Genomic DNA, 26,249 nt, shown 5'->3' on the forward strand with positions numbered 1-26,249 from the left:
ATTTATATGAACTATGAAATGGTGTAGAATTTGTACCTTTTTTGATGAAGCAGGGACCAGGGCTATGAAAAATAGATACACATCATCATAACGTGATCTTGACTAATTGTGCCAGGTAATTTGTCAGTGGCAGTGCAGTGTTTGTAATTAATACATCTTTTGCTTTTTATGAATAATAATAATAATAATAACATGATAAATAAATAATACATGCTATCAGTTGGCAATTTTAATGTTATGCAATCAAGTTTAGAATACTCTCAGTCTTACAATGAGCAGAATTTCAGAAAGTCACACTGAGTCATGCCATTCAAGTACCAATAATTGATTACCTCCAGTGATGCCAACGTCGCGCCTAGGCTTACATGTAGGCGCACAATTGGGCTACTTGACGATCACTTGCCGCTACTCAAAAAAGCATGCCGCTACTTACCTAAAATTGGGCTACTTTTGCCAATCTCAAGCCGCGGCAGTAATTTGATGTACTTTCCTTTCAATTTAGCCGATTTATAAAGGTTGAGTCTTTGAAGCTCCAAATTGCAATTTCAATGTGTTTTGTGAACATTTATTGATCGGTCAGTAATTTCCCAGTATTAAGAAGTACCGGAAGTTTTATCAAGTGCTTTTCCACCCAATTGGGTGTTTTGTGCCCGGGTTTTGCGTTCTAAATTGGGTAAATCCGCCCAAATATCCGGTATTAGGCGCTTTGAGAATCGTTTATCATGACCTGGCGAGTCAATGCGCCCAGCGCCTTGGCGCTGAAAAGTTTTGGCAACACTGATTACCTCAAATGTGACCTACTCAGACTGACCAGATATGACCCTGTGTGATTTGCATGTTTTTGCAATATAACAAAACCATGTTTTCCTTGATTTTGGTATGAAATTGAGCAAATAAAATTCAATGTCATGTCAATTTGGAGTTATTAAGGTGATTTGAGGTCAGTTTTATCAGTTTGGAATCTGTACGGTATTGACTATTCTGAGTGAGGGAATTACTGCAATGTAAGCAAACTATAACTCATGGCCATTATGAACATGGTGTACTGGTTTTCAGTACCCTGTTTTCCATGGGTGACTGTAGGAACCCATGGATTCGATCCATGTAGCATGTGAACGAGCTAATTAACAATACAATTATAAACAGGGAGTTCATGCCATTTTGCTCGAGAAGTCTATATAGCCAAGAAGTTGCTCACTGATAGCTTCACATTCTAGGCTAGAGACTATTGCATTAAAAAACACCATGGTAGTATGTTTAGCAATGCCGATCACGACAGCACAGGCAATTGTATCAAAAATGTTGCAAAAATTACACTTCAGGCTCAGCAACATTTTAGACTGTCCAAAATAGACAAATCTTGCTCAAAAAAAGATAAAAATTTGACTCATCAAAATAATTTTGATCCAAATTTCAACATCAACAGAATAAATAACCTCCGGTGCAAAAAATTGTGCTGCTGTCCGACTGAAAAACAATCGAATTCAAAGCTAGAGTTCTCGAGTAAATGTCAATCAAAGGAAAGCAAAAGACTGCGGATCAATATCACATATAAACTCACATATAAGCGTGCAGACACCAGCCAGTGAACGCTACAATAAGGCTTAGCAACACTCAACTTAGCAAAAGGCAACGTGAGTGTTTTTGTTTCAAGATAAAAAATGGTCAGGAAGTGAGTTTTTTCAAGCATTAAAAATTTTAATGAAAAAACACACCAGTCCACTTGAACAGTTTATTTCATCTTGAATTCATCTTGAATGAAAAGCCTGTTTTGTTCTTGTTGGTGCCAATTTAGGCTTTTAAGCATTTATGTGAGGTGCGCCCTTAATTCAGTAAGCGATCTAAATTTAGCTCATCTCTGGACTTGCGCAGAAGTCGTGTAAACAAATCAGACAGACAAAATGGCGGAAAGTTACCCGTGGTAATTACAATTTGTTCTACCACTGAATGCACTAAAATCACTAAAATCAGACTAAATAGATATCGTACAGTATTGTGAATAATCAACGAGTATTAAAGAGATATTAAAGAATTGGTTTGTAAGTGAAAACTGTGTTTGGTGCGTATGTTCAATCGAATCCCAGGTTACATTCTGCAAAGTAGGGATCGATCTGTCTCAAATAGGCCAAGAGTTAGTTCGTCAGAAATGAAGTTTTGGTAAAACCCCTACATTAAGTAGAACAAAATAATAAATGTTCTAAGTTGAACAAAGGTTTATGACATGCTATAAGGTTCATAAGTTGAACCATTGTCATAAAATAGAACAGGTATTGCCGTAGAGTCGCAAATTGGCGGGATTTATGGCAAATAAACAAGGTTCTATTATAGTGCAGTGCAGTGACGAGTGACAACACACAGTGCAGTACGCCTGTGTGTGTATACTGTATTGCAAGCTTTTCTGTGATATCAATCAGGGCTGTACAGCAATCGGTACATGTACATGTGTATAGCAAATAAGCTTATAGAAATACAGTACGTCTGTAAACAAGCTAAAAGTTATTTCAGGGCTATTCACATGACAGTACATGTACATCAGTTCATCAGCATATTTTACACGCTGTCGCTGAAATAAATATTAAAATCAGGGCTAAAACAGTCATGTGACCGTGTTTCTCATGTCTGTTCGGCAAACATATTTAAATGAAAATCGAAGCTCTACAGTACATCTCGTGTCTGTTCAGAAAGCATATTGAGGCTCTACAGTGTTTTGTGTGCGTAAACTCTGTATAGCAAATAATTATTCGAGCAAGCTTATTGAAGCAAAAATTGAGAGACTCAGTACACCGGTCGATCTTACCGTTTCCGATGTTGATTAAGATACTTCTTGCTTCGATTCCGAGATGCGGAAAAACCAATAGTCATTTTGTCCCACATAAATGAATAAATAACAAAAACCCCGATCCCCGAGTGGACTCACCCATTCGGTGACGTCACCTACGATAATCACCCTTATCCTCCTTGGTTTCTAGATGAGATAGACGTGTGGATTTTTCTTTACCAACGCTAAGTATCATTACGAACCAAAGGATTTAGATATACAGTTTGTTTGTTACACTGAGGTAAAAACCAACCAGTATAGTCGCTAGGGAGATAGTTTTGACGACATTTTTCGGCTAGAAAAGTGACAAAAAAGCGATCCAAAAACTTAGCTTGTATGTGTGTTTCCGTTCATATACGGGACACACGTTTTTCAAAATAGCCGCCCTTAGGGCGCCATTTTATTTTTGTTCTCACGTAAAACAACTATAGCAGACTAGTAAGTTACAATAGATGTTTGTACAGTACTGTGTATACATGTATGGTGAGTGATTATCGCTATGTTTATGGTGTGCTCTATCGTTATATCTTTCAGTATGCAGCGTCTGATGACGAGTTACTGCTAAGAGTTCGGTGGGTTTCGAAGGACCAGCCTGACAAATCTTCCCCAAAAGGTTTTCAGTTTTTCATCCCTTTGTATATATATTTTTATATCATACCACTACATCAGCGTCAGCCACTGTGCGTGTGGGTCTGTTTATTGGGCTTGAGCTTGTGTTCGGGGGTAGTGCTGTACGCTCCCGATTACTACAATGTCTAGGCCTTGTCAATCATGCCCTTCCCTTGTGGCAGAGTGGGACCCGCATCCACTCTGCTACACCCACAGGGATTGCTCTAAATCAAATAAGTGTGCTTCCTTCTGCATAGGCTTATCGGACATCCACTTCGAGGATTTAGAAAGTAGCGCTCGTTTAGGTCTTCGACACAGACAGAAGGCGAAGACTAAGAAACAGAAGCCTACAGGTAAGATTGATATGGGAGGTACTGGCGAGGCCGGCAAGGGCCACGCTCAGGTAACCTCTGGGGCTCCGGTCCCGGGCAAGCAGGCGGACCCTCCGGGGACTGCTAGCGAGCCCGAAGGCCTAGCAGCCAGCGAACGCACCGACGTAACGTCTAAGCTAGTCGCCGGAAGCAGGGCGGTACTTGCCCTAACAGGCGAGTACCAGTCTACCAGTGAGATCTCTAGCGAGCTTGTCGCCGGTGGACACCCGTCTATTGCTGGCGCGCGAGCGGGTCTAGCACCCGGGGAAGTAGCCGGCGACGGACAGTATGCCAAGGGTACCCGGGCTTGCCTGGGTTGAATCCTAGCATACAGCGTGCAGCGGACTTGCCTCGGCCGGTCTGTAGCACGCAGCGTGCCAGTGGAACCCCCGGCTTGCCTGGGTTGATCCACGACACGCAGCACGCCTTTCGTTCCCGCAAGGGTCGAATGAAAACGTGCATGGGTTTAGCAGAGACAATACCGGGGCTAACGCTTCAGGTGTAGTCTTAGCAGAACCAACTGGGGTTGTCACACGGCAGCGTTCCATGGTGGGACCGCCGAGTGATTCCCTGGGCCTTGGAATGGCTGCCGGCTGTCCTCCGGGACTGGCTAGCGGCTATACCGGGGGTGGGCTCGCAGTCGCTCACGGGACAGCGACCCAAGTGCAAACAGTGGCAGCTACCGAGGCGAGCTACGGCTTGACTTCAGTGGTAGCCACTATGCGCAGCGCCCATAGCTGCCGTGAGTGGTCCGCCACACACAGCGACCTTGGCGAGGCTCAAGAGGTTAGGGTAGGTAGTTTGAACAGCCTGGCTGATCAACAACCCACTTATGTCCTCGAGAGCCAGCAGGCGTGGTGATCCATTACAGTCAATGGGTCAATTACCCTCTTATGATCGATCACTATCTATTCAGCGGAGCATGGCTCCATTGATTGATACTGCCTATTCAGGTAGCGAGGTGACTGATCGAGGGTATACACGCTCAGCTACCCGTGATACTAGGCAAGCTCCTTTTAGCCAAGGGACAGCCAGTATGGCGGGTACCCATACACACGCTTGATCCTCTAGCGGGGGGCGCTGTGAGGCATGGGTACAGTGGTGCGCGGCCGGGAGCCCTACCGGGCACCTACGCTACAACCACGCAGGTACCGCAGTACTGCGTCCTGGTTACCACAGTCTCTGTGGCAACAGGGGGGGCGGTACTGGTACTGCCGTTCCATGGGGTTTCCCTGGTGGCGGATCCTTTCAGGGTCAGCTACCAACAGGGTATGCCCGTGGTATCCGCCGCAGGGTGGTTTCTTCCACGGTCTACCACCGTGGCAAGTGCCGCCTAGCGTTGGGCAAGCAGTACCACCAGTTGTTACCCACCCCGGGCGGCGCGTGGCTCACCCTGATCCCGCTCAGGGTAGGCCGCACCCTGCTATGGCTAGGGCGACAGCAGCGAGAGCGTCACGGATCCCGGGTGCTATAGCTAGCATCTCGGGGTCTAGCGGAGTACTCCCTCTTCTGCTGGTGTTCAGTTGGCTAGCCACACGGTGGCGACACCTCCCTGTCCACCTTCAGATGCCCGTCGTCAGATCTCTTCCTCATCAGAGAGTGAGTCAGAGTCTGAAGGCGAGGGAAAGGAGTCGGAAGATGAAACCAGTAGCGACTCACAGTCTGATGAGACTGTGCAGCTAGCTTCAGGTATCCTTCCCCGCTTCCCGTGAGGAACTCGCTAGCAATGGTCTGCCTGCGGACACCGCTGAGGTGATGAGCCGTGTGGCCCAAGGTTTGGGCCTGGCTTTCTCTCAGGAGGAGTCCGTTCAGGAGGACCAGGGCATCTTTCAGTAGGATGCCCAGCTAAGCGCGTCCACACAAGGGTCGCCCGCACTTGCATTCCCCCGGCGGACCTCAAGGGTAGGTTTAGTGGGGCTGTCAGGCTCGCTGGAGCTTCGGCGCCCGCGTGCTTGCACGCTTCCACTGCGTGTTTAGCAGGAGGACTACTGAAACCTACCTCAGGGTCCCTGACATGGATCCAGAGCGTTGCCAGCGCCTGCCGCTGGCGGCCAAGGCGCGCGGGGTTCTCCCCCAGTGGGAGGAGGAGCTAAAGCTCATCGATAAGCGAGCACGCTCGCTTATCAGAGTCTCTAGCGTCGCTACCACGCTTGCCGAGCACCTCGGTAGGAAGGTAGCGAACGACCACGGGGCACCGTCGGAACTCTTTCGCGAGGTTAATCTGTTAGCGGTGCTAACAGCTAACCTCAACGAGAGTTCTATGGGCCTAGCCCATAGGATGTCATCTCGCCGCCGGAGAATGCCTGTCTGTCCCTCCAGTCAACTTACGGCTCCGACTTTGCTGATGCAATGAAGAAGTCAGACTCGGTGGGACAGGGGCTACTCTTTGGACAGGCCTTTTGCGCTACGGTTGAGGACCGGGCAAAGAAGGCCACCAATGAAAGCACTCTGAAGAAGTCGGAGGCTGCCCTGACCAAGGGAAGGGCAGTAAAGCGAAGAAGAAGCACAAGAAGAAGAAGTCTTCTAAGCGTTCTTCAGCGCCAGCTCCGGCTTCAGCAGGGCCTTTCACCACAGACTACACCCGAGCCGAGGCTACTCCAGCACCTCCCAAGAAAACTGGGAAGCGCAAGAGTAGTGCTGGACCGTATGGCAAGCCCCCTAACAACAGCAGTTCTTCTAAGGGTGGCAAACCAGATCGGTCCTGAGGGCACGGCGATCGACAGTCCATGCCGGCAGGCCTTGGACTTCCACAGGGATTCCCCTGTGGGCGGCCGCTGTGCATTACGCCCAGAGATGGCATGCCATCTCACCGGGCGCCTGGGTATTGTCAGTGGTCAGTGGGGTTACAGGCTGGAATTTACCAGCCACCCCTCGTGCGCCTGCACGATTCAGAGGTCCACGGTAGTGCCGCCAGACGGCCCCCAGCGTCGGGCACTACTGTCAGAGGTCACTCAGCTTCTCACGAAGCAAGCGATTGTCCCGGTCTACCCCCTTTCACCAAGGGGTTTTGGAGCACGTTTTTCTGGCTCCAAAGAAGACCGGCGACTGAGGCCCATTCTGAACCTCAAGCCGTTGAGCGAGTTCATCAGGCCCAAGAGGTTCAGAATGGAGACTCTCGCTTTCGGTGCTAGCCTGCCCCATCAAGGGTATGTGGGCGGCATCGCTAGATCTCTCGGACGCATATCTGCATGTTCCGATCGCACCTCAAGATCAGAGGTTTCTACGCTTCAAGGTACAGGGTCAAACTTACCAGTTTCGATGCCTGCCATTCGACTTGTCCACCTCCCCAGAGTGTTTACACTCCTGGTCAGAAGCGGTGGCAGCGTACCTGAAGCGCAGGGGAGTCAACATGTGTTGCTACCTGGACGATTGGTTCATTTACGGACGCACCCGCTGGAGACACAGTGTCTCGTGGAGTTAGTAGTCCGTGCGGTGCGGACCTGGGATTTCTGATCAACGTCAAGAAATCCAATTTGGTCCCGACATGAACACCACTATTCTTAGGGGCCCAGATCAACCTCAAGGAGGATCGCGGTGCCCTCACCGAGAGGGTGACGAACATGGCGAGGTGTGCCCGACTCTTGGCGAGTCAGAGGGGCACCCGCTGTGGCATGGATGAAGGTTTTGGGCCTTATGGCCAGTATGGTAGACCTCGTGCCGTACTGCCGCTTTCACATGAGGCCTATACAACTACACCTTCTAGCCTTTTACAGGCCCAGTCGTCACCCAATATCCCTCGCGGTTCCGATGTCGGAGATCGCGAGAGGAACTCTGGTGGTGGACCCATCAGCCCAATTTGACTCAAGGTGTCAGGTTTCCTGCACCAGCGGTGCGTCCACGTAGTGACGACCAGCGCGTCAAAGCTGGGCTGGGGGGCCACATCCACGAGGACTCAGTCTCGGGCCTATGGTGCGGCCACGGAGGCGGAGTTCCATATCAACCTTCTCGAACTTTGGGCAGTGGAGAGAACTCTCCAGCATTTCGAGAAGGTGATCGTGGGATCTCATATCGTTGTCCAAACAGACAACACACCCGTGGTGGCCTACCTCAACAGACAAGGGGGCACCAGGTCACCACGGCTGTGCCTGCACGCACTACGCCTGATAGGGTGGTGCAAGGCCAGGCAGATTACGTTGAGAGCGATGCACATAGCGGGAGTCACCAACATCCTCGCGGACGATCTGTCACGAGGAAAGGTGTCGGGACCTACAGAATGGTCCCTTGCTCCGCAGAGTCGCCCAGAGCGATCTTCGAGGTGATGTACCACCCTCGATAGATTTGTTCGCATCTCATCGAAATCATCAGCTGCGGTGTATTGCTCAAGGGTCGCAGACCCACAGGCGTTCGCCGTGGGCGCTCTGTCCGTGAGACTGGGGAGGAATGACTGCTTACGCTTTCCCCGATCTCACTGCTCGCAAGGGTGGTGACCAAGATCGGGAGGAGGATTGCAACGTCATTCTGATAGCACCGTTCTGGCGAAACACCTGTGGTTTCGACCGATGGTGGATCTACTAGCGGCTCAGCCGCGAGTACTCCCGAGTTACCAAATCTACTCCGGATGCCGGAGGAGAGGTACCAAGTCTACCACTAGAGCACCTGCAGTTAGCTGCATGGCCCTTATCAGGGAGCGTCTGCGGCGGAGGGAGGCTTTTCATCAGAAGCTGCTTCTCTCATCGCCGGGGTAGAGCGAGTCTACCCTCCGTGCGTATAGTCAGCGTTTGGCTCCCTACTACGCATGGTGCGATGAGAAAATACATCTCCCACTAGAGCCCCTGTGCCTCTAGTGGCAGATTTTCTGACAGAAAAGTTCAGGTCAGGACTTCAGCAGGCAACGATAGCCAACTATAAGTCAGCCATTCTCTCGATTCATCGGGATTTGAAGGCGGGTCGACTATCAATTCAGATGGGTCCCTAAGTCTTCTTCTCGACGGTATGTTCAACGAGCGCCGCCGGAAGGAAGGTGGTCCCTCCATGGGACCTCAACACAGTCTTGGGTATATTAAGGGTCCCCTTTTGAGCCCCTGTCAAAAGCGACCCTTAAATACGTCACTCTTAAGCGGCCTTTCTTCTGGCGTTGGCATCGGGACGGCGCTGCTCAGAGTTGCACGCAGTCTCGAAGTCAGCCTCCGTATTTACTAACAACGGAGCGACGCTGTTTCTTCGCCAGGAAAAAATTGCAAAAAATGAGCGAAGTACATACCGACGGTCGCCCGTCATCCTCCCCAATAGTGGGCAGGGTTCGTCAATGGCCGAAGACAGGTTGTGGTGCCCGGTGAGCGCGCTACAGCACTACCTTGGCCGAACACAAACCTTAAGAGGGGCTCATGACCGCTTATTTATCACTCACGCAGAACCGCACGGTCCAGCCGCTAAACAGACTCTGGCACGGTGGCTGGTCCAGGTGTTGGTGGACTCGGGCGGCAAAAGACGCTCGCCCAAGGCCCACTCAACCAGATCTATCTCATCTTCGTGGGCCTACCAAAGGGGGGTCCCCATAGAAGAGATTTGTCAGGCTGTGTCTTGGAAGAACCCGTCGTCCTTTTCCACGGTTTACTACAAAAACGTAAACCAACGACCAGGCGATAAGTTCTCCAGGGCTATTCTGCGGAGATAATATGGTGGTTGGGTATCAGGTGTTTTATGGACAATCAGAATTCCAACATGGTAAGAACCAGTGTTTCTATTCTTAACCACTGAACTTTCAGTTCAGGGGTTTTTGGCTGTTCACGTAGTCTTTCTGTTGCCGGCCGTGAGGGGGGGAAATAGTTTGACCTCGCGATTACCATGCTACCCACTCTCCCGATCCTTATCAGATGCTGGCCAATCTTGTACCTCCATCCGTCGGTTACTTGCTAGATCGATCTTTCAGATGTTGATGCAAGAAGTATCTTAATCAACATCGGAAGCGGTAAGATCGACCGGTGTACTGAGTCTAGTCCCAAACAAAAATGTTTGGTAGACTCATAACCGGTCGCGATCTTACCTTTCGATGTTGATTATCCGACCCGCCGCCCCTACAAGTTTGGCGAGTAGGGGCTGCCCAAGTCGGATAAGGGGTGATTATCGTGTGTGACGTCACCGAATGGGTGAGTCCACTCGGGGATCGGGGTTTTTGTTATTTATTCATTTATGTGGGACAAAATGACTATTGGTTTTTTCCGCATCTCGGGATCGATGCAAGAAGTATCTTAATCAACATCGGAAAGGTAAGATCGCACCGGTTATGAGTCTACCAAACATTTTTGTTTGGGACTATTCGGTGTGCATCTCGCATATCGCATCTGCATAGCACGCCGCAAATTTATGCGCAATAACAACGCATACATACATGCAGACATACTCCTATTGATTTAGGATTTTAAGGCAAATATACACGCATACGACAGGCGCTTTCTTGATTTCGAGCATAAATCAAGGCTTTTCGGCTAAAAATATTTGCGTGCTTTGGCGAAAATAGGCCTACATCGGTAGGATTCGGTACAAACTGTACAATAAATCGCAAACGCATAAGAATCGTGTGTAAATAAATGCCGCATTATAAGCAACACCCATAGCATGTGTGTCAAAGCTACAATTGAGGAGCTTAAGCAAAATTAAGTTCCGGTGCTTTTCGCATATTATATTGCATCTGCATAGCACGCCGCAAATTTGCGCGTAACAATAAGACGCGTCCCTTTCTTGATTTTAGGGCGGTAACGAATCAAGGCATACATACACGCATACAAAATATATACTTGATTTTAGGGTGCATGCAATGTTATACCCCTTTCTTGATTTAAGGCGATATTCGAATCAAGGCATACTTACATGCAATACTTACCCCTTTCTTCATCTAAGTGCGAACTCGAATATATACATGCATGACATACTCTTTCTTGATTTCAGAATAAATCAAGGCTTTTTGGCAAAAATACTAGCGTGCTTTAGCGAAAATAAATTTGTGTCGAAATTGTGTGTATAAACAAATATTGCATAATAAGCCAAGCGTATCGCAAGTGTCTCAAAGCTACGACTGAGGGCTCCCTTCATCCAACAAATAGATTGATATAAAGTTGAAGCAAAAAGGAGAGTAATAAAATGAGTAACAAAAGTACAAGCTCTGCTCCCAGGAGTAAAAGGTCATCCAGAACTTCACTATCAAAAGGCACAGAGTATGCCCTGCTTGAGGCAGCCACCCGAAAAGCTGAGCTGCAATGCCGTGCCGAGGCACTCAAATTAAAACAATCTCTGGAAAAAGAAGAGTTTGAGTTGCAGGCTAAGGCAAGATACCTAAAGCAATCTCTGGAAAAGGAAGAGTTGGAGTTACAGGCCAGAGCAAAAGACTTGCAACAAAAGAGGGAGCTGCTAGCCATGGAGACAGAAATAAATGTTGAGGAAGTAAAAATAGCTACATTAGAGAAATATGATGAGGAAACAAAGAGCAGAAGTAGCAGGACATTATCGGAAGATATTCCACCAATTCTAATTAGTGACAAAATTTCAGTGAGTCGTTGGTTAGAAGATACCAAAGAAATTCAAGGCGCCACAGGCCCAAATCCATGGGAAAGTCCAAGTGACAATACAACAAAGTTGGATATTGCAAAAGAGCAAATTAATGTGATCTCTGAGACGCACTGTGATGTACAGCAACCAAAGAAACAGTTGTCTACCAGTAGTCTAGTGCAAATTGACACCTCACAACAAAACGACGCTGGTCAATTGCCGTCAACAGCAGCGCCGGTGAATATGGGAATTAAGTTATCAACTAGTAACTACCCATTAAATAATGGCACCGGCGAATTGCCGTCTACAGCGGCACCGGTGGATATAGGCATGTTGTCAACTAATAGTCCACTTCAAGTCGGCACCCCACCACCACGAAATGAGACCAGTCAATTGTCGTCTACAGCAGCGCCACTGGATACAGGAATGTTGTCAACTAGTAGTCCAGTGCAAACCAGCATCATACAACAAAACAACACCGGTCAATTACCGTCTACAGCAGCGCCGGTGGATATGAGAAAGTTGTCAATTAGTAATCCATTGCTAATCAATATCCCCCCACAATATGACATAGGTCAATCGTCAGTCATAGCGGCACCGGTGGATACAGACAGAGATCAGTCAAAAGAGATTAAAACTCCAGCTGGACAATTCAAGACACGTCATGACAATGACATGAAACAACAGCCTACAAATCCATCCGTATTCATGAATTCGAGCATGGGTCAAGCTCAACCTACAAGTATAACAGAGCCTACCATGGCAACACAGATGCAAAACATAGAGAGTTTGCAACAAAAGGAACCAGCTGGCAGTGACCTCAGCAGGTTAACACAACTGCTCATCACACAACAAGTTAGAGCACAACTGCCAGCACAGAAGATCCAAGTATTTAGCGGTGACCCATTAAAGTTCACCACATTCATGAAAGCCTTTGAATATGGAGTAGAAGACAAAATTTTAGATAGTAGAGACAGAATTAATTACTTATGGCAATACACATGCAGGTGAACCAAAACCTAGTGAACAGCTGCTTGTATTACACAGACGCCAATGAAGGCTATATCAAGGCGAAACAGCTCCTTACCAAAAGGTTTGGAGACAGTCACAAGATTGCGCAAGCTGTTTTGAAGAAAGCAAAGGAATGGCCAGATGTCAAGGAACAGGCTAGTTGCCTTAATGAATTTTCATTATTCCTGCTAGAATGCCACAATATGATGCAAGCTAACAGTCCCTTGAAAGAACTGGACAACACAAGTAGTCTGCAATTGTTGGTTGGTAAACTGCCATATAGGCTTAAGAACTTATGGAGAGCCAAGGTGTATGATATACAGGAAGAGAAAATGAGAACCGTTGGTTTCAAAGACTTGGTCGACTTCGTGAGTCGCCATGCACAGATTGTCGCAAATCCAGCCTTTGGTACGATTAGCAGCGACACCAAGAGTAATAGCAGAAATCAACAATATGACAACAAACCGAAGCCAAGAACTTCAAGTTTTGTCACCGGTACCCAAAGTGAAGAGAAATCGCCTCAAAAACAGTGTCTTTACTGTGATACTTCAACACATACACTGGAAGTATGCAGGGTGGTCCAGAAGAAACCATACAATGAAAGGGTGGCTACTCTGCGGAAGCTGGGCATGTGTTTTGGCTGTGTCAAGAAAGGATCTCACTTCGTCAGAGACTGTACAAAAAGAGTCAAATGCATCATCTGCAAAGGCAGACATCCAACTGTTTTGCACCGTGAACGAGGCGAAAGAGACCCCCAGAAGTCAGAAGTAGAGGCATCAACCACATGTGGTTTGACTGGGACAGGATGCAAGGCATCGGTATTATCGGTGGTGCCGGTAACCGTACTGTCAAGAGACACAGGCAAAAAAGTCAAGACATATGCTCTGCTGGACAGCAAGAGCACTGCTGTATTCTGCTCTAAGAATCTTAAGAGTAAATTGGCTATGAAAGGAACAAAGACAAAGATCAAGGTCCGAACCATCAATGGAGACAAAGATGTCGACACATACAAGTTAGCAGGTTTGGAGGTAACGGATGCAGATGGTAAAGTCAACATTGAGTTACCTAACGTTTATACCCAGGACTCCATACCAGTCAAGGTGGAAGATATGGTCTCCAAAGAAGACCTGACTCCATGGCCATATTTACAAGATATAACAGTACCTGAGTTGCTGAAAGGGCAGAGAGTCGACCTGCTCATTGGGAATAATGTCCCAAGAGCATTGGAACCACTGGAAGTCATCCAGAGTCAACACAACGGTCCATACGCATGTAGATCAGCATTAGGCTGGGAGATACATGGGCTTACAAAGTCAAGAGCTACATCAACAACAACAAGTATGGCTTCTGTACATAGAATCTCTGTTGAGGACTCGCATAATGAGTTGGCCGACCCGTACAACCATGATATTAATGAGCGGACGATAGAAGACAGACCGCAAAATTCAATAGGTGACAACATGGTGGTGAAGTCGATTCATTTAAGGGACGGCGACTGTCAGATGAAGCTGCCACTTAGTAACCAGGAAGTTACATTCCCAAACAACAAGTCAGAAAGTAAAATCTCACACCTGAAGAGAAAATGCCAAAGAAAACCACAGGTCGGGGAAGAATATAACAGAGCCATAAGAGAAGGTTCTTCACCCTCACAATGGCAACATGTTGATACGGCAAGGAACCCGGCTGATGAATGCTTGCGGGCTCAAACAGTAAAAAGTTGTCTCAGCAACAGTAGATGGCCTAGAGATCCAGAATTTCTATGGCAGAAGAAGACTGAACAGCCAAGTCAACCATGTAACAGGGACGAGAACCAATTGGATAATAATCCAGAAGTCAAGGCATCCATTAACGCCATTCAAGTAGAGGAACATGAAGATCCTATTGACAAACTACTGCGACATTATTCCAAGTGGAATTCCTTGAAGAGAGCGGTCGCATACCTACTGAGACTCAAAAGAATACTGCTGCAAAAAGCTAAAAAGAAAAACAATGCAGCTGCCAAATGTGACAAAGAAGAAACCCAACCTAGACAATACTTGGAACCAACTCAAGAGTCCCACCTGTCAGCGGAGGATCTCCAGGAAGCAGAGGAAGCAATTGTTCGCTATATCCAGCAAGAAGCATTTGCTAAGGAGATCAGTGCTCTGAAAGCTACACCGGATCAGAAGATCACGTGTAAGAAGAGACAGAAAGTAGGTTCCTTAGACAATCTGGATCCTATGATATATGATGGGGTACTACGAGTTGGTGGAAGATTCCGCAACGCTAATATAACAGATCACATGAAGCATCCAATGATTCTGCCAAAGAACCATCATGTTTCAAACCTGATTATAAGGCACACACATGAACATGTCAACCATCAGGGCAAAAACAATGTCTTAGCAGAACTGAGGCAGAGATTTTGGAGTGAATTTACAAGGTGTCCGTTTCTAAATTGGGCACTCAATTGTTGTCAGTCAATTTAGGAGTAATTGAAAGCGCAGCGTTCAATTAGGGGCCGGAATGTTGGTGCCAATTTAGGCTTTTAAGCATTTATGTGAGGTGCGCCCTTAATTCAGTAAGCGATCTAAATTTAGCTCATCTCTGGACTTGCGCAGAAGTCGTGTAAACAAATCAGACAGACAAAATGGCGGAAAGTTACCCGTGGTAATTACAATTTGTTCTACCACTGAATGCACTAAAATCACTAAAATCAGACTAAATAGATATCGTACAGTATTGTGAATAATCAACGAGTATTAAAGAGATATTAAAGAATTGGTTTGTAAGTGAAAACTGTGTTTGATGCGTATGTTCAATCGAATCCCAGGTTACATTCTGCAAAGTAGGGATCGATCTGTCTCAAATAGGCCAAGAGTTCGTTCGTCAGGGCGAAGTTTTGGTAAAACCCCTACAGTTCTGTTTGTATGTACATGTACATGGGACTTTTTTTCATCCATTTATTCACTCATCCTCATAGTTTCAGATTCTATCAACATGATGGATGAGGAAGAAGTCATACTGTCACCTAACTTATCACAGACGAGGCAGGCAGAAACGGAGCTAAGAAATGAATGTGAAACTCTCTGGGTACAAGTGAACAAGGTAAGTTGGCAATAATTTTATGTTGAGTATACCATCACATTATGTTGCCAAATGATGAGTTAACTCTTTTGTAAATTCATTGTTTTTTTTAAAGTTCATTATTTAACACATTGGGCTTTCTGATAATTTGTAGAATTCGGAAATGAAATGATGTGAAAACATCAGAGGTATATAATATTTTTTTTTTGTATTATGGGTTAGAGGGTTTTTTCTTCTATTACATCCAAAAGTGAATATTTTTCCCTTACCAGAAAACCAAACCTTTGATTTCAATTTAGTTCACTGTCTTTTCTTGAGTTCTTATTTTGCCTTGCTTTACTATCCGGGTACGGTGGTGTTTCTGGTGTTGTATGTTATCTGTTCTTTCACATGGTCTCACACTGTCAATACGGTGTAAAGGTTTATTCAGATTTCCTTTTACAAATTAAGCGTACTGCTAGCCATCCAGTGCAGCAGCACATGCTTGACGTCGCGCACATATACATACGCGATGGTTAAGCTGTCAAAGGAAATCTGAATAAAACTTTACCCCAGTATTAGAAATGCAAAGATACTCATTCTTAATGTTTACTAAATTATTTAACCAGATAGTATTAGATATTTCAAGTAGAACCATAATCATAGAATGTACTTACTGTTATGTTACAGATTCATGAGAGGGTGAATAGTGAACCCACATTAGGAGTACTAGGAGATACTGAACAACCAGTAAGTATTTGTTGATTTTGTGTGCCGTGTTGTACATTATATTGTACACATTAATTAAACTGTGTAGACTCTCATTCATCTGGGTATGTTGAAATTAAGATTTAATTTAATTCTGGTCAGTGGTCAACCAGAAATTAGGAATGCCATAATACCTCAGTTGCTATATTGTTACAGCAGTACATGTATGTATGGAAAAATAATGTGAATTGTGCTGGCATTTAAGTTTTGCTCATGATGCCCCCTTTTTTTTTTAATTACACTTTAGAATTAGTGACCCACTGCCATGAATCAAATCCAGGACCTCATGCACCAGTACCATTACCACATCCTAACTGCACTCTAACCACACTCTCTCATTCATAGATGTTGGGCGACAAATACACCTGACCTTGATCTTAACAAATAAAATCTCCCAGGTTTTCAAAGCTTCTTTTATTGGCTCTTTCTGTTACACTGTACATGGCATGTTAATAATGTGTTTTGTTTATACACAGATGTTACAAATCTTACAAGCTAAAAGCAAGCGATTAGAAGCAGAGGTGCATACGCTGGATGCTAAGGAACCACAAGGTAAAGTTTTGTTTGTTTGTTTGTTTGTTTGTTTGTTTAAACAGTTGCTCCGTGTGGAGACACGCTTGGGTCCTGATGGGACCAGGCTCAAACAAAATGCTCAAGCCAGGCTGAAAAGCCTTTATAAGCATGCTGGCCTGTATGGAATGATGTTGATCTGATTCTCACCAAGGCAGAATTTGTTGCCCATTATGACATAGTGATCACAGCAAGATCCAATGACACCTTTGATGGTAAATCAACATAACTTTATATATTACTCTGGCATTAAGGGAAGGGGTATGAACGTTTGGACAGTATTTATTGTGGGACATTAGAGCACATCAGATATATCGAATTGCATTCTGAATTCGAAGAATGTCCTTCTGCTATCAAATAATTTTGATATTTTGAAATTCGCAACGTAATACACATTTTATGGCAAATCAGTAAAAATTGATATTTTTGATATTTAACAGTACTCGAAGTAAACTTTATAAATCTGATGATTTATACTTGAAGTGTATGTAGGTGGGATGAAAAGCCGACGATCAATTGAAAATTTTGACCTTTCGTATTAAAGATATGGATTTTTTTCCCAAAACACCAAAAAAAATAGGTCTTTTGGGGAAAAAATCTTCAATATGAAAGGTCAAAATTTTCAATTGATCGTCGGCTTTTCCTCCCAGCTACATACACTTTAAGAATATATCATTAGATTTATAAAATTTACTTCGAGGACTGTTATATATCAAAAATTAGAAAAATATCAAATTTTAATAATTTGTCATAAAATTTGTATTATATCGTGAATTTCAAAAAATGAAAATTATTTGATATCAGAAAGACATGCTTCGTATTCAGAATACAATTCGATACGTCTGAGGTGCTCTCATGTCGCACAAAAAATACTGTCAAAACGCTCATTCCAGATCCCTTAAGGGCTGGGGTATGAAACGTTTGGACAGTATTTATTTTGGGACATCAGAGCACATCAGACATATCGAATTGCATTCTGAATACGAAGAATGTCATTCTGATATCAAATAATTTTGATTTTTGAAATTAGCAATTTAATACACATTTTATGGCAAATCATTAAAATTGATATTTTTGATATTTAACAGTACTTGAAGTAAACTTTATAAATCTGATGATTTATACTTAAAGTGTATGAAGGTGGGATGAAAAGCCGACGATCAATTGAAAATGTTGACCTTTTCAGTATTGAAGATATGGATTTTTTTTCCCAAAACACCAAAAAAATTAGGTCTTAGTGGGAAAAAATCCATATCTTCAATATGAATGGTCAAAATTTTCAATTGACCGTCGGCTTTTCCTCCCAGCTACATACACTTTAAGAATATATCATTAGATTTATATAATTTACTTCGAGGACTGTTATATATCAAAAATTTGAAAAATATCAAATTTTTATAGTTTGTCATAAAATTTGTATTATATTGTGATTTTCAAAAAATGAAAATTATTTGATATCAGAAAGACATGCTTCATATTCAGAATGCAATTCGATAGGTCCGAGGTGCTCTCATGTCCCACAAAAAATACTGTCGAAATGCAATAAACGCTCATTTTAGATCCCTTACGTGATGGTAATATATTTTCATTTTATTTATTTTTTATTTCAGCACTCCCAACTAATCCAACAATATTGAAAGCACTACTTCAGAAAGAATTAAGTAAATCAAATCAAGAATTAGAACAAACATTGGCATTCATTCAAGCTCAAAGAAAGGAATTGGAGGAAGACCTTACTAGGTAGGTGAAATTTATATTGGTACAATTACCGAATAGGGTGCAACTTGTTAGACTTAATCCAGTCCTCGTTTATGGAGTTTAGGGTTGGGGTAGGGCAGTCTTGTAATAAGACCAGTAGAGTTGCACCCTATTCGACAATTGCTCCTTTATATTTGCATTTATCCAGTAAAAATGAGGAATAAGAAAAGATATTAGACGTAAGACTTAAAGAGTGCAAACTCTACCATGTTTTCTGGAAGGTAAAATAGTGTACCTATTGCACCTGGCAAACTTTGATTTTATAGTGTGTGCCCGTTTGCACTCTGTGTGTAATGTATTGCTCAGATAGAATTGATCGCTAAGCGCACTTCATGCATAACGCTCAAGCTTTTAAAGGATGCAAATTGCCATTTTGATTTTGAGCTTTGCCGATAAATGCCGGAGGTACACTATCTTGATCTCCGTGGATGACAATCAACTGCATGTATGACAGATTTACCATAGCATTAAATGCACTGGGCTATTCATAGTCCAGACTCTTTTTTTATTCTTATCTCTTAAGCAGTCATCCGCAAATAGTGGCACACTCTATTTGTGGCATGTGGTGGGTCCTGAGACCGGTGCTAGATCATGTAGGACTAATTTTGCAAGAACATCTGCATCATTTATTCATTTTGCTTCACTCATTGGAGAACTTGTATGAAATAAGAGAACTTTTCCACAGCCAACTTAGCAATATCCTAGTCCTTAACTAGGAGGATCTAGGAACATGTTATGTCAGAGAGAATCAAAGAACCATTACCAACTAAAATGGAGAACTAGGCTATAATCTCACACATGGGACCCTGGTAATTCAATTGTTTCTAATATAAGGCATTATGTTGTTTGTCACATGTTTTTGTTTTGTTTTTTAATAAGAAACAACAATCATGACTCAAAATAATTTTTGTTGGTATACTTACAGAGAAAAAGGTGTTTTAGAACAACATTATGAAGTGAAAAGAACCTTGCAGAGTAAATTGGAAGCAGCAGAGGATGGCACAGAGACTAGCAGGTAAGACCTTGGAGGAATAACAATTCGTCAGCCTGCTACACTAATTGCCTATGTCATTTTTTGCCATTTTGAGAACAAAGAACAAAATGTGTTTCTAAGTATGCATCAGTTACATAATTATCACCCTAATTATTTCAGATTATTCCCTTTCATTTGTATCATTAGCATTTGTTTTTGTGCAAAGATTGGTGAATAAATATATTTAAATGCATGCTTAGAACCATATTTTGTATGTTGTTCTCAAAATTACAAAAAATGACTTAGGCAATTAGCGTAGCAGGCTGACGAATTGGTGTGGTGAGTCTAATGTTAAGCCTGAATCCAGAGAAAAGTAACGTGACAAATGGTCTTGAGTAATTTATATGGTTGGACTCATGCAAAGTAAGGACCTGGCAGCTACTATATGTGCGCAATACAAAAATGTGTTGACAGCACAATGCACAATATTTGTATTGGGCGCTTCCAGATATTTTTGGCCCTACCCCTAAAGAAGACATGGGAAAACTTAATCTTTTTGACAGATCTGACCTCGTAAATCATAAGACAAATGAAATAAGAAAAAAACAAAGGAAAGAACATAGCCAGCAGTAGTCAGGGTTTCAAATCAGACGCCTTGAACCCGCGAACCGGTTCAGCGTGAAGGTTCTCGCCAGGTTAAACTGGGCGAACCAAAATTGGTTCGCACAAGCTTGGAAGTCTAAGATCACATTTTGTGTTATTTTTACCTTTTTTTACTGCAACGGAAATGTGATTTAATAATCTCATTAATCCATGAATATAATTCTGAAATGTTGGGGAAAAAAGGCAAAGTTTTCATCATTTTATTAGCTGTCGATTACTTTAAAAGTACGATCACGTACAGAGCGTGAAAGTTTTGCCCTGGCCTGTGTTTACAACCCACCATCCCATAATAATAGATATATGACCTCGCTAGTAATAAAAGCGTCTATGTCATTGGTTAAATCACTTTCATCTCACATATTTCCACCAATCACGGCAACTCTTTCTTACCAAAGAGTCGGGTCATATGAATAATTAATCATGACATGAATAATTAATCGTTAAATGGCATCGTCAATTTAAAGCTTATTATATAAATTACACGCATGTGCTCACCTTAATAACATCATTAGTGCATAAAAAATATAATTCTGAAATGTGGTGGAAAAGGCAAAGATTTCATTATTTTAGCTGTCAATTTATTTTACAATCACGAACAGAAAGCACAGTGAGCATGAAATCCATGGCCCATGTAATTTTAGTGTTTACAAACGATCACCCCCCATAATAATAGGCGTGACCTCGCTAGTAATGAAAGTCTCCTTCATTGGTTTGTATCACTTTCACCTTGCCTATTTCTACCAATCACGGCATCTCTTTCTTACGAAAGTGTCTGGTAAACATGAATAATTAATCGTAACATGAATAATTAATCGTCAAATGACGTCGTCATTTATTACGCGCACATGCTCACCCTTTACCCGATGTACAAAATAATACGTGGAATAAATTTAATTTAATTTAATTTGCATTTCATTTGAAAAGATATGGTTTAAAATTGCGAATCATATAACAGTACATACAAAAGCTATTTTAAGCAATTTTCAGCGAACACTTAAGGAAATTTGTAATAAATTTAGGTATGAATAAATGTAAATAGATATCGAGTGAAATTAGGGGTACTGCGGTATATGGTATATTTTCATGTTTTGACATCTCTTCATCGCGTATTGTAGCTAGCAGTAGCAGATTGGGTCATCCGCGGCCTCAAATTCTCCAAAAATAGAACTCATACAGGTGTAAAACCTTTTAAACTGCACTATATTTAATACATGAATGTTATGTTGAGGTCTCATTAATGCATGATAGGTAAGACACAGCGATAGTCAAAGTTTAATAAGCTTAAAGAAAGTTGCTGAGCTTGCTGTGTAGTCAGTATTTTACGTTCGGTAAACTAAAATTACTTTCAGGATTCAAAGTTGAAACAGCTGCTTTTATTAACAACTAGAGCGGTTCTCGGCTTTCGCGGTTCTCGGCTTTCGCGGTTCTCATATTGTGCAATTCTTTGCTGATATTGGCGTGAGATGGACTTCCTGTGTGGTTGTAGCTGGTTGTATATTGTTTCTGTTCAGAACCTTGTGGGTTGGATGAGTCAATGGGTGGGGGCATTTGGTTATAATGTGAAAGTGGACTGTTTGGTTTTGAATATGGAGAAACAAATTGCTATGAAAGTGTTTGCAAAAATACAACCTTAAAGATAATCAACTTGGTTTTGTTATTAATGTTATAGTAAGTTGCATACAAATTCCCACCTATTTATAGGGTATTATGATTTTACCGGTTTTTTTTCTCAATATTTTGCGGGAATCGAAAGCCTGGTTCTGATGAGAACCAAAGGTTCTCATAAAAGCCATTTATGAGAACCTAAACTGGTTCCCGCAATTGATTGCGAATTTGAACCCCTGGTAGTACATAGAGTATCATGCCTACGGATTTCATCACAGTCTTACCTTAGCACGCTGGTAAGCAGCGTTTGAGATGGTGTTAATCGATAGTCGATAATCAATGATCAATCAGCTATGAATATTTAATTGGATTCTAAAAATAATGATCACGGACTCTCATGTTCAAAAGTGTGTGTGTGTGTGGGGGGGGTGTGTGGTGGGGTGTAGCATGTTGGTGCTCGCAATTGCTGAGGACGGCTTTTTACCCCTAAAGAAGACATGGGAAAACTCATGGGATTCCCATGTCTTCTTTAGGGTAGGTGCCATTAATTTCTGTAATAGCCTATTACAGAAGAATCTATAGTCTGCCATCTTGGATATCATACTAGTAGCAGATTCAGCTCACTGTCTAACTTTTATCTCACGGGGTGTACATTGTATACACACGCGTAGTGGCCGATTTGTACGTATGCTGGCGACGCAACTACGTAAACGAAATCCAACATGACGTTGCTTTCAAGTTGAGATGATACAAGACACATTATAATTTGGCACATTTTCCATAGCGTAACGCTGAAGAGCTATACAGAGTCCAGGCTTTGTCAGTCTAATATCTTTGAACTTACAGACATAAAAGCATTTATGTTGCACAAGCCACACAACCATCCATTATTTTACCTATTTTTTTATTATTACTATTTTTAGGAGTTCACAAGAAAAGGAGTTGCATCAACAGAGAAAGTCAGCTGCTGAGCACCAAAAGAAACTGATGAGGAATCTGGCAGCCTTTGTCAGTAAGCACTTCCCCAAACCAACAGAAAAAACTAAACAGGTGAGTTTCAATTGTAACAGGATTTAAGTACTCTTGGTCAAAAAAAATATCCCATGCTTACTGCTGGTGAAGCTGAATTTGCACTCGGTCGACTTTAAATCATTGCAGGAGATCACTTTTCCCAATACAACAGAAAGCACTATTGTAGAGCTAGAAAGCATGGTATTATGTAACTTAGCTTATTTAAAGGAGTATTTGATAATCCTAACAGCCTCTTTTTATGACATTTTTCAGTAGATATCCACAAAAAAAGTTAATTCCCAAAATTTCAGTTGTTTCTGAGTTTGTTTTTGCGAGTTTTGCATGATTATGTGTATTTCTTAGGCTCCATAGGGTATATTGCTGATCCATTAATTATCCTTTTCTGGTGCATTGTGGGATAGAAAAGGGAGCAAATTAGCGATCGATTTGCCCCCTTTTCTATCCCACAATGCACCAGAAAAGGATAATCAATGGATCAGCAATATACCCTATAGGCCAATGTGTTGTAATTTTGTTCTTTTAACAGAACATAAATACAAATTTGACTATATTTTTACCAAGCGATTGAATCTGCAAGAATTTTTTCGCACATAAATATTATGTAGCCAGAGGTTTCTGATGATGTAAAAATGTCAACTTTTTTTTAGAAAAGTGGGGGATGAAGCTGTGGATCACGAAATGCCCCTTTAAATTGAGCAATAAATGATCATAATAACAAGCCTAGATGACATTTGCTGGTACAGTAGGATTTTCAATGGGCATATAACTAGGTGTGTACATCGCAGGGTCACACAGTCATGTAATGCCCCCTGCAACAACAAAACAACACAAAAATAATTCTGCAAAATGCCCCAAACATGCTAAATGGCTCATATGACTCCCTTGAACTAACTTGTCGATCACTCTTTCTGATGGATAGTTACTCATACTTTATGCCCCTAGTTTTCTAACCCTCGCAACAATTATTTGTTTCATTATTTATTGTGGGTTTTTTACAACATACCAAAAACATGTGTTTGTTATTGAGACAATTATGTTGCTGTTAAAACTATGTCTATCTTGCTTATTTTCCAGACTGCTGACAGGGAACATAGATCTAAAGAATATATGTCATTACTTGAGATCCTGGAGGTAAGATCGTTGTATCAATGCACAATACTAAGTGAATGAATGTGAATGTAATATGTAAATATTCAATGTCATGTGATAACGCTGTAACCAATCACCACTCTCAATTGGCACCAAATTGACATCATGCGTTTACATTTAGTTCCATTGACCTAGTGCTGTTGAATATCAAGCTCTCTAACTTTATGGATGGTTGATTGCATGCATTGCATATGTGTGTGTTTAATTATTTATGGCCACAATTTTTATTATAAGAGTCTTGCAGGTAGGGAATGGGGGGGGGGGTATAAAAAGAATATTGACCCCTCTCAAAAATACTAGAACATGACTAGTATTTCAGGTACAGTCATTGGCTACCTGAAACTTCTTGTCTTAATGATTCTGACCCAAATTTTGGTAAGATCATTAATGTGACAGCAATGTTGACGCAGTGCTACATTTGATGCCTGGTGTAGCACAAAGAGGCTTGATTCACGGTCATAGTGAATACGTCATATCTACGTTTGGTTTGCACACCTGTCAGCAACCCATTGACTTTGTCTGGTGACCATTTTGATCTTGGTTCCGAATGCAGATAGCGTGAACCAGTTGATCTGGCAACAATTGATTTTGACGTCACACTACGATGTTGAATTGCATGATGCACTCAAGATATTCATTGTACTATTAATAATCTATTATTGTTATATTTATTATTAAAATATGTTTTCAATCATTGCAGATACTGATGAACAAGTGCATGGACAGTGAGAGCGACCCATATGTAGCTGTTGATGAAACATGTTGGCCTCCTTACATTGAACTGTTATTAAGATGTGGTATTGCATTGAGGCATCCTCAAGATTACAAGAGAATACGACTTGTGCCTTTCCATCTGTAGGTGTTATCTTCAACATTAATAGTCTATCTGAGGCATGAACTAGTGTAATAGCATCCTTAAGACTGTCTGTAGACTCATATTTAGGCACGTTCCATACTACAGAAGAATGCAACTTGTGGTTTTTCATCTTCTTGCAACAACATCTTATTGAGGGAAATGAAGCATTAATGCATCCTTCAAGACTGCAGAAAAATAAAAATCAGTTTTCATCTGAAGAAGTTGGTATCTTTACAACAAAGTAAAGCATTTAGGCACCCCCAAGACTGTTACAGAATGAAAATGGTGCCAGTTCATCTTTTGAATTTGGTCTTCTAAAATGCAATGAAGTCATGTTGAAGTTGGACAAGCATTGTGGGATCCTGGACTGCAAAGGAATAAACATTGTGTCACTTTAATATGATCTCCTTATATGGAAGGCTTGTGTCTATTCATCTGCAGAGGTTTGCCTTTTTACATTGAAGTCTTAATGAAATGTATATAATATATAGCATAAGGCACACCACGACTTAACAATAAGGTTATATCTTCTGTATAATATTGCCTCTGTATTAAAGTCTTGTAAATAATACATTGTGGCTTTGAGGCTTCCTAAGGACTGTAAAAGCACATGATTCACATCTCTTTAGTAACTATTTTTTGAGATTCACCTCATTATGAGACTCCAGTTGATCGTGTAGACCAACATTGGGCTATTCCATATTAATCTACATTTGTGAATTTCAAATGGGTTACCTAAATATGAGTGACTCCATTTGAAATCTACACCCTCTGTGTGGAGATTAAGGTTATGTCTTCCATAGGGGGTGTATGGATTTCAACTGGAATAGCTCATTAAGGCACTCTCCAATTTGAAAGAATGAGATTGTATCTTTTATAGGTAAATTGTATAATTTGGACCGTTTGGTCTGGTTGTCTTCTACAAGGAGGAACATTATCTGTGTAGAGATATTTTTCTAACAAGCTGAAATATGAGTATACAAACTTTACATGTAACATATAAAATATTTGATAAAATTGTACTTGTAAGGAAGTGGGAGATACATGCAAAGAAGAGGATTTCAGAGTAAAAACTATATCTATTTAGAGCAGGGTTCTCAATCATTTGGTTGGAACCAAAAAACAATGGGTTCCACAGGGGAGGTGTGTGGATCTTGGTTGAATTTCAGTCCTCATACTGCAGGGCTAGAATTTTTGTGAGATTCTCCAATGATTCTTGCAAACAACTATTGCAAGAGTCTAGTTTGATTCTTGTACAGTGAGACAAATTTCAACCCTCATAGAGTGTGTTCCAATTGGGACACTCAACAGGACTGAACAAAATAGTGAAAATTAGTGGCGTGCGTGAGGGGAGGCATGTTCCCCCCACTTTTGTCAGTCGGGAAAACAATTCCAGTCCATAGAATTGAAGATTTGGTCAGTTGAGTCAGGGAAATGATCAATTGGGCAAAATAGGAAACTGGGCTTTAATTTATGACATAAGACTGAATTAAACATTAGTTAACTATTTTACCTCAAAATGGCCCACTTTTATGATTT

At 42.3% G+C, this 26,249-nt stretch overlaps 2 protein-coding genes across 2 annotated transcripts; both read left to right on the plus strand.

Annotated features, from left to right (window-relative positions):
• The first annotated feature begins 39 nt into the window (after positions 1-39).
• LOC140147659 (centromere protein K-like) lies at positions 40-24,772 on the plus strand. The gene is made up of 9 exons (XM_072169430.1): positions 40-115; positions 15,254-15,378; positions 16,027-16,086; positions 16,581-16,656; positions 18,285-18,414; positions 19,358-19,447; positions 22,597-22,723; positions 23,780-23,836; positions 24,555-24,772. Exons 2-9 carry the CDS (start codon positions 15,271-15,273, stop codon positions 24,711-24,713), a joined length of 807 nt encoding a protein of 268 aa, XP_072025531.1. The 5' UTR covers positions 40-115; positions 15,254-15,270; the 3' UTR covers positions 24,714-24,772.
• Positions 12,495-14,759, plus strand: LOC140147144 (uncharacterized). Its single transcript, XM_072168924.1, has one exon. The coding sequence runs from the start codon at positions 12,495-12,497 to the stop codon at positions 14,757-14,759; it is 2,265 nt and encodes a 754-aa protein (XP_072025025.1).
• Positions 24,773-26,249: the final 1,477 nt, after the last annotated feature.

The sequence above is a fragment of the Amphiura filiformis genome, chromosome 3 (genome assembly GCF_039555335.1).
Source record: "Amphiura filiformis chromosome 3, Afil_fr2py, whole genome shotgun sequence".
In the NCBI taxonomy this organism is placed as follows: domain Eukaryota; kingdom Metazoa; phylum Echinodermata; class Ophiuroidea; order Amphilepidida; family Amphiuridae; genus Amphiura; species Amphiura filiformis.